The sequence below is a fragment of the Podarcis muralis genome, chromosome 5, assembly GCF_964188315.1.
Source record: "Podarcis muralis chromosome 5, rPodMur119.hap1.1, whole genome shotgun sequence".
Classification (NCBI taxonomy): Eukaryota; Metazoa; Chordata; class Lepidosauria; order Squamata; family Lacertidae; genus Podarcis; species Podarcis muralis.
Window position 1 is genome coordinate 10907427 of NC_135659.1, and position 13664 is coordinate 10921090.

A 13664-nucleotide genomic window follows, 5' to 3' on the forward strand; every position below is an offset into this window, starting at 1 on the left:
CTTTATAAATCCGCCAGTGCTATAGACTTGCAAATGGTTTTAACTGGTTGTTTTTACTGATGTTTTTACCTGCCTTGTTTTTATGTTTATTTTAGTTTGTATTTGTTTGGCTTTTATTGTATGCTGCTTTTATTTTTTGACATTGCTACCAGCTGTGTCATAAGTACCATTTGGTGCAAAGACAGGATACAAATTCAACAAACCAATAAATTAAACTTCCTGTGGTGGGAACCGATAACAGTATCTTTATCCCATAAATCTATCTAGGTCCAATTTAAGGTGCACACTGTAGACTTAAAAAAAAGAAATGTCATGTGCAGATGAGACAAGTATATTTTTTGGAAACACGCGCACCTAACAGGTATACTAATTAGAAAGGTGGGGTTGATGGTAGCTCTCTATCAAGTGTCCATTTCATTGCAAAGCATCATGTGTGAAGAGACTATTTATTTTAAATTTTTTTAAAATGCAATTTCCAAAGAAACCTTTCTTATATTTGCAACCTGCCCATATAGAGGTCTCCCAGTCAACCTCCTTCCCACCCCCATTGAAGAACCCAACCAAGTCTATGCCTGCTTTGCATCAGCTATGGGACATTGGCCTGAGCTTTTGTTAGATGCTTAACATGGGCTTGCTTGTCTTTGTGAACTGGCCATCCTTTCATGGAGTCAGGTTATGTAGGGATATCGTGGAGTGGACAGTGAGGTCCGGAGGGAGCACACTTCTCCACCAGCAGGCAGCCACAGTCTGCCTGCACGCGTGACCCTGGGGTGCAGGAAAATCCCCCCCCCAGACAAGCCACAGCTGTCGGAACATCGTCCCCTATGTCTGACCTTTTGCGGTCTCAGCAGTCAGCGGTGTCCTGTCTGTAACCTTTGTCCCTGAGACCTTTTGTCTCCTTCGTCATACACTGTGCAAGGGGAAAATGACACTGTGGAAACAGGTGCCAAAATAGCTTTGTACCCCACAATCTCGGGACGGAAGATGTGTAAAGGTCACAGCCCAAAATGTATTTGCCTGGCTTGCATATTTGTCTCAATAAAAGGAGGCTCCACAGGGCTAGCCAGCAGCTCGCTTCAGACCACCTGTGCGCAGCTCACATGATGATCAACTCCTGTCTTGGGCCTTCACTTCAAGTTAATTGGAGCTTATTTCAGTGGAAGAGGTCCCAGAGCTGTACAAGCGAAGAGAGAAAGACCGTATGCTCATTTGGGTCATCGGGGGTTGTTTTTCGTGCTGCTGCTTGCTTCCGTGCTGGAGTGTCGGTTTTGCAGATGTGATGGAGAAGAAGACAGAGGGTTGTGTGGGCTCCACAGAGCTTCCTCCTTGGGAGGATTGTGGTTGCCAAGGGAGCCTAGAGTATTCCCAGGGAGACCTGCATTATTCTCCTGCTCCCTCTCCTGTCTTCCTTTCCACCCACCCTTCCACACCTTCAGAAGATTCTGCGACTCTGCAGCATGGCTGCAGCAAAACACATTTCCTTTGAATAATGCATCCACGCCCCCAGCCCATCAGCCTGTGTGTGTGTGTGTGTAAAAGAGAGAGAGAATGAATCCTTTGCCTGCTGAAAGTCAGTGCGCAGTGAATGTGTGGAATTATAAGCATCTATTGAAGAGACAGGGAGAGAGGTTTGATTCGGACAGCAGGAAGGCAGCAGCCCTGCCCTCTGAATTATGCACAAGGTCTTACTTTATCGTTCATGCTCTTCCGAATCCCCTGGACTGCAAGCCAAGGTTTTCGGCTTTCAAGCGTGGCTTTCGAAACCCTCCTCCTCTCGCCTGCCTTTGCCAAGCCTGCCTGTTAGCCCTCCCACCTGCGCAACCCACATCATTTAAAGTTGTCCTTGGAAAGCTGCGGTCAGCAAAGGTTTCCGGGAGGGAAGGGATGAGTTAGGAAAACATCCTCCCAGCAAATGAGTAAAATAGCCATAAGTTAAAAGGGGAGGCATTGTCTCTTATTTCATACTCCTCATGTGTTCCACCCGCATTTGCAAACTTAAGTCAGCAGGAAGCTGAGAATGAAAGGGGGTGGGGGAGTCAGGCAGCAAAGACCCCCAATACCCCTTCCCCACACCCAGAGGACTTTTTTTTATGTATTTTTATTTTTTTAAAAAAATCTTGGTTTACAAAAGTATGAGCAGTGTCTCTCTCTTTTCTTTTCCAAGTAACATTTTTACAGATCAGTTTCGTTTGTTGAGACATTAGGAAGAAAAGGGGGAAAGAGGTGGAGGGGGGAATCGTGACTGGGAGTGGGGTTTGGTGGCCATGTTTCTATTTTACTTAATATATGTGGGGTTTTGTGTCAGCGTCGCTTGTGCAGGTTCTCTTTGCTATTCGCTTGTGTTCCTTTGGTGTTGAGAGAGGTTGGAGGTGGGCCTAGGGTGTGGTTGTTCGTTTGTGATTGGCTGTGGTGAGCTTTGTTTTCATGTGTGAGTGGGTGTTTTGGATTAGGTTAGCCATATTGATTCATATGCTGTTGGCGGATTCTTGTCATTGTCTTGTTGGGCTGTGTATGTGATAAAGGGGAGCCATATCGGGGTGAAGGCGTCTTCTTCTATTTGTCCCCGTGCCAGTTTCAGTTTATTGGTTAATTTTTCTAGTAGGGCTGTTTCCCATACTATTTGGTACCATTGGTCCATTCTTACTCCTGACAGGTCTCTCCAGTGTCTGGTTATGATTATTTGCACTCGCTTGCGGTGGGTTTCGAGTGGGGAGGAGCTTTGAACGAGTGATTCCTTGGCTTGATTGGTTAACACTGAGGTATGGTAGGGATCAGTTGGCTTTTAGAGGATGTCAACAGCCTGATGCAGGCTTCCTCTGAGTCCAATTTGCACAAACACACATAAACAAGCTTGGAGAGTAGGGCAAAGGTCCGTCTTTCACCTGAGCTCAATCCACCGCAGTATAGAGGTTAGAGGAGATTAGATTAGGACCAGGGAGACCTGGCGAAAAATTGGGAAACAGACAAAATACCAGAATTACTAGACTGGAGAGCCTAAATTTGCGAATTTGCGGAAATGGCCAAGTTAACGGCATCAATTAAAAGTTGTCCTAATCAAAAACTTTATAAAGAGTGGAAATGCGTAAAGGTCTACATGAAAAGAGTTGGTTTTGGAGCTTAAAAATTAATATGCAATAGCTTAAAGGGCACAAGGAGATAGGATAATATCATAACAAAGATGGAAAAACAAATATAAACAATGGGTAATGCAGCAACAACAACAACAAAATAACAGTATGTAAAGAAGATCGCACATAGGTGGAGGGAAGCAATGGCTTTTGGGGGAGGGAGATGAGGGCACTAACTGAAAAATGGTTAAAGATGTATATAGGATTTAAGAGATTGAGAATAACGAATTAAAACAAGGAAACAAACATTAAGGAATATTAAAATAATGGAATCTGAGAAGAGATTAGTCTAAATGAAAACATGAGACTCAAGCTTTTACCATTTATGATTTTATTTTGGGTGTGAAGTCTTTTGTTGTAAAGATTGTTACACTAAATGAATAAAACAATAAAATGCAAAAAAAATAAAATAGAGACCCCAGTTCAAATACCTGGCTATGAAACCCAGTGAGTAATCTTGAACCAGTCTGCCCAACCTGCTCTGTTGTGAGAATAACGGGGAGGAGGAATCACGTATCCTGCCTTTTGCTCCTTGGAGGCAAAGGTGGGTTGGGAATTTAGTAATGAATAAATAAATACAAACCCCTGGCAATCTCTTTCAGCTGACCTGCTCTGAGTTCATTGCTTCTCTCTCTCCAGATTCACCTGTATGGGTTTTCTCCTTGCTTCCCCCGTCGCAAACTAAGACAGCCTTCTTCCCACTCCTCCGCGCCATGGCTGTTTCATGCAGTATACAACTCAGTGCTGTAGCGCTGCAGAAAGTCTTTTTCTAACAGGATCTTGGCCTCCTTCCTGCCTCTACAGGGAATTTGCCAAAGAGAGAGAGCGAGTGGAAAATCGCCGGGCCTTCATGAAACTGAGGAGGCAGCAGCAGATTGAACGGGAACTGAACGGCTACCGGGCTTGGATAGATAAAGCAGGTAAAGTAGATCCGGGGTCAGGGCAGGATACGGAGCCAATCCAGCTGCCAGCCTGTAACAACAGCAAACCGTCAGGAGAGAGCCAGAGCAGCCGACGACTGAAAACCTGTGTACACGCCCCTTGCCCTTCTGTGCCCTGAAACTGCCTTCTTTCAGTGCACAGTTTGCATGCACTAGGACTTGTAGTGCAAAACCATTTGGGGAAATTTAAGTCCTCTTAATGGGGACGTGGGTGGTGCTGTGGGTTAAACCACAGAGCCTAGGACTTGCCGATCAGAAGGTCGGCGGTTCGAATCCCTGCGACGGGTGAGTGCCCGTTGCTCGGTCCCTGCTCCTGCCAACCTAGCAGTTCGAAAGTACATCAAAGTGCAAGTAGATAAATAGGTACTGCTCCAGTGGGAAGGTAAATGGCATTTTCGTGCGCTGCTCTGGTTCGCCAGAAGCAGCTTAGTCATGCTGGCCACATGACCCGGAAGCTGTACGCCGGCTCCCTCGGCCAATAAAGCGAGATGAGCGCCGCAACCCCAGAGTAGTCCGCGACTGGCCCTAATGGTCAGGGGTCCCTTTACCTTTACCTTTAAGTCCTCTTAGCGATATTACAGTATGTCTCTTTTTTTTGAAAAGTTTTTATTATTAAAATAATTCAGCATTTATACACACATATTGCGAATATACAAGCATACAAGCATACATTTCATACAATCCTTAAAAATATTTAAACATACATACAGTGGTGCCTCACAAGACGAAATTAATCCGTTCCGCGAGTCTCTTCATCTTGCGGTTTTTTCGTCTTGCGAAGCATGGCTATTAGCGGCTTAGCGGCTGTTAGCGGCTTAGCGGCTATTAACGGCTTAGCGGCTTAGCGGCTTTAAGAAAAAGGAAACAAACCCGCAAGAACTCGCAAGACGTTTCATCTTGCGAAGCAAGCCCATAGGGAAATTTGTCTTGCGGAACGACTCAAAAAACGGAAAACCCTTTCGTCTAGCGCGTTTTTCGTCTTGCGATGCATTCGTCTTGCGGGGCACCACTGTACACTCAATCCCACAGATAATTGCTTTTCCCATCACCATCCACCACCCCTCACCCCCACCTTTGAGTTAGACTTCCAATCTACTCAATTGCATTCTCATTAGTCTGGAATCAAAGTATTAGCTTAGTAGTTCAAATTAAAACGTGAAGTTAATTCAGAGCTCCATCCTATCACTGTTCCTCTGCCCCACTGCCCCTTAGGATTTCTAGATCACATCGCTGCTGAAGTCGTAGCTGGCAGAATTGCCCCTTGTTTTGCAACTCTCAGTGGCGCAGGAGTCTTTCCAGGGTCTAGGTTTGGTAACCCATGCTGACTGCTCCCTAGTCTTGAGACTGTTCCACCTGACCTGCCCTCAGGTTCCTGCATCCCCCCTCCTTCATTGTCTCTTCCCTTCAACGAACCTGCCTCCAGGTTACCTGTCCCTTAGGTTTCCCATCTTCCGGTGCCTCCTTCAGTCAGTTTCCTTGGCCTGCTCTGCACAGCAACTCCTGGTGCCTGTTGTGTCAATGATCCTTTCTCACCTAAACTTCTACGGTGAATACTTTGTTGCTGAGAAGTTGGAATGTTTGTGGACATTCCATAGATTTGTACTAGCTCGTTCAACAAATGTCAGAGGCTTCACTGCCAGAAATGCAATGCCACGTTGGTTGCCACTGAAGTTTTGTAGTGTGTGGAATGCAGTTATATTGCAAGCCATAGATGTATACCGGATACAGTTTGGAACCTAGTGATAAAACTTTTTCCATTTTCGGTCACATTCCGTGAGTTTCTTGAAGTTTTGTTGTTTGAGGGTGGCTTTTTTAGTTTGTTGGCTGAGTGCTCCCTAACTGTACGCCTCTTGCGTAGGAGTGCGCACCTGCCTTTTGTTTTCTATGTTGCTCAGATATGCTGTGCCATTTTTAAAACTATATCTTCAGCTTAAAAAGACATTTGGAATTCACATAAAACCTACATAACATGCTCTTTTTAAAAGAAAGAAAGAAAGAAAGAAATACGCAAGTGAACAAAATTCTTTTTCTCCCCACAAGGTAGAATAGATGTGGACAAATGGTCCTACCACTGCCATGATGTGATTAGTCTCATATCACCAAATAATATTGTCCCTTTTGTTTTGCTGATTAGATAGTTCACAAATATATTCCTAAACTTCTTTTATTATCTGTTTGCATCTTTACATAGAGGAAGTCATGCTGGCTGAAGAGAACAAGAATTCTGGCACATCGGCATTAGAAGGTAAGTGGGGGGACTCACCCTGAAATTTGATATCCATGGGGAGATGCAGAATGCTTCTTCGGCCTGCTGCTTTCCCCACTAGGCTACTTTCCCCACATGTGGATGGCACTGTGGGTTAAACCACAGAGCCTAGGACCTGCCGATCAGAAGGTCGGCGGTTCGAATCCCCGCGACGGGGTGAGCTCCTGTTGCTCGGTCCCTGCTCCTGCCAACCTAGCAGTTTGAAAGCACATCAAAGTGCAAGTAAATAAATAGGCATCGCTCCGGCGGGGAGGTAAATGGCGTTTCCGTGCGCTGCTCTGGTTTGCCAGAAGCGGCTTAGTCATGCTGGCCACATGACCCGGAAGCTGTACGCCGGCTCCCTTGGCCAATAAAGCAAGATGAGCGCCGCAACCCCACGACTGGACCTAATGGTCAGGGGTCCCTTTACCCTTTACTTCCCCCACATGTACAGCTGTGCTGCCTTGGCAAGTTGGGGGAAGTGGGCGGGAATGGGTTGCAAAGAAAAAAATGATGGGTCGGGGAAGGGTTAAGCCAAAATATGTTGGGCGTATTGCAAAAATCAGGAACTTGTCCTTTTCCCATGTCATCTGTGAGACGTTTCTCTTTTTTGCCCTTCATTCTTGGATGTGTCTTGTTTATGGTGTGTCTTTCTTATAGTAGCATATTAACATGATGATTTTTTTTTTGCCTTTCCTCCGCCCTTTCCTAGTTCTCAGGAGGGCGACCATTAAAAGGAACCGGACAGAAGTCATGAATCGTGACTCCAGCGATGAGCGTGTGGATATCTCCTCTGTGGGTAAGATGCAGACATTCAATGCCTGTCCTGGGGGCTCTTGCTCCAAACCCAAACCCAGGTCTTCATTCAAAGACGCCACTTTTGTGCCTCTGTGCCTCTGACCAGTGGTGAACGATAATACTTCGCCAAAAGGGGTGAAACTGCAACACCAAAATGAAATCAGAAGAAGCATACTCGGAGTCAAGTGTGAATTTCATGCTCTTTGTTCAGCTCATAGTAGCAATGAATGAAACTTTCCCCAAAACGTCTAGCTATATATACATTATTTACACAATGGTTAGCATGGTTGGCTAATTCCGGGCTGCTCCTGTAGGCCAGTCAGGTTGTGGATTCATTTCCTCCAGAAGCCTGATTGGCTGCTCCTGCAGACCAATCAGGCTGCTGATTCATTTCATCCAGGAGCCTGATTGGCTGCTCCTGCAGGCCAATCAGGTCGCTGTTTCACTTCCACCTGGAGCTGGATTGGGTGGCTCCTGCAGACCAATCAGACTGCTGCATTTTGGATCCTATTGTTCTAGGATTCAGCTCAGTACATAACAAGCAGGGATGGAAGTTTAGGGTCCAAGATCACAGTTTAGGGACATGATCCAGCCGGGCAAAAGCACTTGAGGGCATGGGCAGGTGAGAGGCATGGCCTGCAGAGGGGGCGTGGCCTGGACAGCATTCCAAGGGGAATATTCCTACGCAACTCTTAGCTGTTCAAAAGCTCCGTTCTCCTTTGCATGTGGACTCACCCTAGAAAGAAACATTGGCACAAGATCATCCAGGATTTTGTGACTCCTTCAAGTGAGAAGCAGAACATCTCATTTTCATTCTGTCATCTTGGGGCTGGCAGAAGGACATCCCTTTGTTCTGGAAGAGAGGCACAGAATGAGGGAATAATTGCAAACTCTTGATTGAAATAAGTTAACCGCGCCACGCTTTCCAGTAGCTGCCCCCGACTTGATTAACACAGAGAATAAACAATTTCTCTTGCAGTTTTGGGAATGGTGTGTTACGGGCCTGATGCTATAGATTTGCAACCTTGGATTTTTATTTTTTTAAACTATTTTTGTTAGGCAGCTCTCAGCATGTGTATTGCTGCAGAGTATAATAAAGTAGATGTTTTTGTCCCAATATCTGGCATACCAGAAAAGGACTTAGATTCTGCATTGACTTGATAATTGGCACTAGTATTCCTTTGGGTTCTTTAGCTTGGAAGTTTGCAGTGTGATTTATTCTTCACTCTTTGGAATACTGTGTGTGTAAACATGTGACGGAGATACTATCTCTGTTTTGTAATAAATACATGGTTTTGGCGATTAACTGCATCCTTCTGGGAATGAGAGCAATATTGTCTGAAGTGCTGTTTAATGCTTTAAAAACTATCAGCTTATTCACATACGCACTTGAGCTTTCAGGATGAATTTCAGACTAGTAATTACTCTTTTTTAAAAAAAAACCACAGGAAATGATTGTATGCATACAGGGAAAGGTCTCACAAAGCTCAAGTTGGCCAGTCTCTGCTGGAGATGGTATTTAGGGGTCAATATGAGCTCAGGTAGGGACGTGGGTGGCACTGTGGGTTAAACCACAGAGCCTAGGGCTTGCCGATCAGAAGGTTGGCAGTTTGAATCCCCGCGACGGGGTGAGCTCCCGTTGCTCGGTCCCAGCTCCTGCCAACCTAGCAGTTTGAAAGCACATCAAAATGCAAGTAGATAAATAGGTACCGCTCCAGCGGGAAGGTAAACGGAGTTTCCGTGCACTGCTCTGGTTTCACCAGAAGCGGCTTAGTCATGCTGGCCACATGACCCGGAAGCTGTACGCCAGCTCCCTCGGCCAATAACGCGAGATGAGCGCCGCCACCCCAAAGTCGGTCACGACTGGACCTAATGATCAGGGGTCCCTTTACCTTTACCTTTATGAGCTCAGGTAGCTTGCTGGAATTCATGGCTCCTATGAGCTCAAACAAATGTTAAGCCCTAAAGCACTGAATGAGGAGAAGATGGATTCTAAAAAATCATAATTTTGTCTTCATTCATTGATATATGCACACACCAAAAGGAGGAAGCATCCTGTTCCCTTCTGTCCAAGAGAGGGCTATCATACAGCCAGATCTAAATTTTGCCCAAGCAAGTAAGCATAGAGGGAACAGGATCTGTCCTTCTTTGTTTAGCTGTGGCTTGAAGCTTCCTAGGCCTGACATCATATAAAATCAGATCAGAAGAATCTTTATTTGCATCAGCCACTAGCCATAGCAATAAAATAAAATAAAATGTACCAAAGATAGAGTTAAAAACTTAACTATACAAAGTACATTTGGGAGGTTTACACCAATAATCCAATAATAGATCTTATTCTAATTGCCCCCACTAAAAACCTTGCGGTTTTTGCTGTCACCTGATCATCTTGATCTGCTAAAAGAAAGGACACAGTAGCAATGGTTGAGTCAGCTGACATGGACAATAGTAGAGGGGTAATAACCTCACTCCTCAAATCTTTATAAAGATTGCAAGCCAGAAGCACATGAGCCACTGACTCAGTACTGTCATCTCCAAATGGACATAACCGTTTTTTCCGGTGGAAGTTTTTGAAATCGACCCTCAAGTACGTACAGCCTAAGACAGTATATTCCATTTTTGAAAGTGAAAGCATATCTGTATTTTGGAATGGTTAAATTTTGCAAATAGGGTGCCAAAGTGTCAAAATGACTAGGTGGAAAATAGTCATACCATGGACAAAATTTCCTTAGCGGCGCCAAATTATTCTGTCGCTCGATATCGTATAGGTGCTGTCTAATTAAATTGTTTGCTTTACTGAAGCCCAGTGTTAATAACTGTTGTGGTGATAAACTGGAAGCTTTCAGTTGACAATTTTAGTCCAATTTTAGACATCATGTATGATATCAAGTACAGGAACAGTGGGCACACTTTGCCCAAAAAGTCCTGGAGAGCCAACCTCCAATGTCTGGCAGGCCTGAATAGGCCCAACCCTGGCCTACAGCTTCACAGTACTTCCTTGCATGCATAAAGCACTGAGACAGCAAGGAGTTTGTCTTTACTTTTGTGAAATGTCCTTGCACCATTTATCTCTATTGACATCTCCCGTCTTTCTTTTCCATCCCATTGCAGGCACCCCCCTCGCTCGGGCCAGCATCAAGAGCGCCAAACTGGATGGCGCCTCATACTTCCGACACAAGGAGCGGCTCCTGCGCATCTCTGTCCGCCACATGGTGAAATCCCAGGTGTTCTATTGGCTCGTCTTGAGCATCGTGGCCCTCAACACGGCCTGTGTGGCCATCGTCCATCACAGCCAACCTCCTTGGCTCACGCACCTCCTCTGTAAGTGACGGGGTTCTGTGTCATTGATGCGCCGCTAATGCAGCAGCAGCAGAAAGTGGAAGAGCAAACCCTTCCGCAGAGCTAAATGCATGTGTAAGCAGGGACATGTTCTTCCGGGAAAATTCAGGCACAGAGCCAGTGTAGTGTAGTGGTTAAGAGTGGTGGACTCGTAATCTGGTGAACCGGGTTTGCGTCTCCACTCCTCCACATGCAGCTGCTGGGTGACCTTGGGCCAGTCACACTTCTCTGAAGTCTCTCAGCCCCACTCACCTCACAGAGTGTTTGTTGTGGGGGAGGAAGGGAAAGGAGATTGTTAGCCACTTTGAGACTCCATCGGGTAGTGATAAAGTGGGATATCAAATCCAAACTACTACTACTACTACTACTACTACTACTACTACTACTACTACTACTCTTCTTCTTCTTCTTCTTCTTCTTCTTCTTCTTCTTCTTCTTCTTCTTCTTCTTCTTCCCTTCTTGGTTCCATCTCTTCAAGGAACTGGCGGCTCCCAACCAGTCTTGGCTGCTTGTGGTGCCTGATCCTGTTCCGACACAGGTTTCAATCAGAAATATACCCCAGTGAAGTTGTTTTGTTCAAATAAAATGGCACAAGGCAAGATAAAAGTCTTTTCTAGCTGCATACAGTGGTACCTCGGGTTACATACGCTTCAGGTTACAGACGCTTCAGGTTACAGACTCCGCTAACCTAGAAATAGTACCTCAGGTTAAGAACTTTGCTTCAGGATGAGAACAGAAATCGTGCTCCGGCGGCGGCGACAGCAGGAGGCCCCATTAGCTAAAGTGGTGCTTCAGGTTAAGAACAGTTTCAGGTTAAGTACAGACCTCTGGAACGAATTAGGTACTTAACCCGAGGTACCACTGTATTTGATAGTTAGCATGCACCGCAGTGGTGAGTGTCAAAGAGCACTGGCTGCTTTCAGAGATTTTTTTTGACATGATGTAAATGTATTCACATTGTTGTTTGGCACGTTCGTTTCTTTTGCTGCTCCTTCTGTGCACCATGTTTTCTTCTTTCCCCTCACTGCCCTCAACCGCATTTACTCTCACTGCTGTTAATGTGAGTGGTTTTGTGGATGATGTCATGATGCGTCTTCTGGTGTGGTGGACACATCATGGATGCCTCAAAACCAAAACATGTGGGCCAGCATGGTGCCCAGAGGAGGCAGCAACCAGGAGAACGAAGGGATGCTGAAAAGCACTGAGACAATGTGAATGCTTGGCGAAGTTAAGTTGTTTTCTTCTTTTGGTTAATTTGGCAGCACGGAATGCGATTGTTTCCGAGCTAGTATTCGAAACTGGCGAATATTCAGCACAAATCTGCTCACTAATGAAAGAGTCAAAACAAAAAAAAATTCCTTCCAGTAGCACCTTAAAGACTAACTAAGTTAGTTCTTGGTATGAGCTTTCGTGTGCATGCACACTTCTTCAGATACACTGAAACAGAAGTTGCCAGATCCTTCTATATAGTGAGAAGGTGGGGAGGGGTATTACTCAGAAGGGTGGTGGGAATGGGTGATTGGCAGATAGCTGTGATGAGCCTGTTGACGACTCTTAAGGACTGCAATAGGTCTTACAGGAAAAAGCAAGGGGTGAGAAGGTGAAAAATGGCTTTGTCATGTATAATGAGATAAGAATCCAATGTCTTTGTTCAGACCAGGTCTCTCCATGGTTTTAAGTTTGGTAATAAGTTGCAATTCAGCAGCTTCTCTTTCCAGTCTATTTCTGAAATTCCAAGAACTAACTTAGTTGGTCTTTAAGGTGCTACTGGAAGGAATTTTTTTTGTTTTGACTATGGCAGACCAACGCGGCTACCTATCTGTAATGAAAGAGTGTTAGACTCTTTATATTTTCTGAGAATCCTCCGGAAAAATAATCTCTCAAAGGACCTGTTGATGGCATTCTACCATTGTACTGTTGAGAGTGTATTAACTTATCGTCTGTGTGTTTGGGAACTGCACGGTCAGGGAAAAAAACAATGTTGTCCAGGGTTATAAAGACTGCGGAGAGAATAATTGGGTGCACTCTTCCCACCTTGGATCAAATTTATGCTTCCAGGTGTCATAAGAAAGCTGCAGAGATAGCGCAGGATAGTGTGAACCCCGGAAATGATCTCTTCCAGCTTCTGCCTTCTGGAAGAAGGTATAGGGTTATAAAGACTAGGACTAGCCGCCTGAGAAACAGTTTTTATCCAAATGCGATTTTGGTTTTAAACGCAATGTAAGGTAGTCTCTGTGGGAGTATATTGTATTTAATTATGGGGTATCAGAGTTTTTAGGGGGCTAACCAGGCTGGGATAGCTGGGGTAGCAGGCTTGTTGGTTTTTGAATGTCTGATGTAGATTTTTTTCAGTTTCGTTGTTCTGTATGGGACAATGACAGTAGAGATTATCGTATCGACTTGAGCCCTATGCACACAATATATTTTCTGCAGGTCAGTAGCCACTCCACTGTGCCTCTCACTTGCAAGATCTTCTCTGTGGTGTTCCAGTTTTGCCCACATTAGACAGAAATAGGTGTGCTGTCGTCGTTTTATTTATAATTGTTCTCATGCATAAAGGGCAGCACTGACAGTACGCAGAAACAAAAATCTCAAAGTCTACAAATTAAATACAAAATATAATAGGTAAAAGGTAAAGGACCCCTGCACGGTTAAGTCCAATCAAAGGTGACTCTTCTCACTTTCAAGCCAAGGGAGCTGGCGTTTGTCTACAGACAGCTTTTTAGGTCATGTGGCCAGCATGGCTAAACCATTTCTGGTGCAATGGAGCACTGTGACGGAAACCAGAGCGCATGGAAACACTGTTAACTTTCCCACCACAGCTGTACCTATTTATCTACTTGTGCTGGCATGCTTTTGAACTGCTAGGTTGGCAGGAGCTGGGACAGAGCAATGGGAGCTCACCCTGTTGCAGGGATTTGAACCGCGACCTTCCGATTAGCAAGCCCAAGAGGTTCAGTGGTTAGACCACAGCGCCACCCACTCCCACAAAATACAATATATGACCACAGAACCGTTATGGAGGGGGTTCAAATGATACAGCATCTCTCACATAAATATCTTGTCTAAATCTTACTTTATGGTTCTAAGTGTGCTCTAATCAATTCTCTAAGACATCACCCTGACATACCCTTCTTGCTACTTCTTGCAATGCCTCCTATTCTCTATTATCCATTGTGCATCAAATAAAGTCCCACCATACAGCACTAAAAT

General features: G+C 45.0%; 1 protein-coding gene across 1 annotated transcript in view; it reads left to right on the forward strand.

The window, feature by feature from the left end:
• The window catches only part of CACNA1E (calcium voltage-gated channel subunit alpha1 E), a 471774-nt gene that overhangs the window by 323651 nt on the left and 134459 nt on the right, over positions 1–13664 (forward strand). The window contains exons 10-13 of the mRNA XM_077928105.1: positions 3933–4048; positions 6261–6314; positions 7027–7113; positions 10224–10433. Of these exons, the coding sequence (XP_077784231.1) occupies positions 3933–4048; positions 6261–6314; positions 7027–7113; positions 10224–10433 (467 nt within the window). The remainder of the gene's footprint in view (positions 1–3932; positions 4049–6260; positions 6315–7026; positions 7114–10223; positions 10434–13664) is intronic.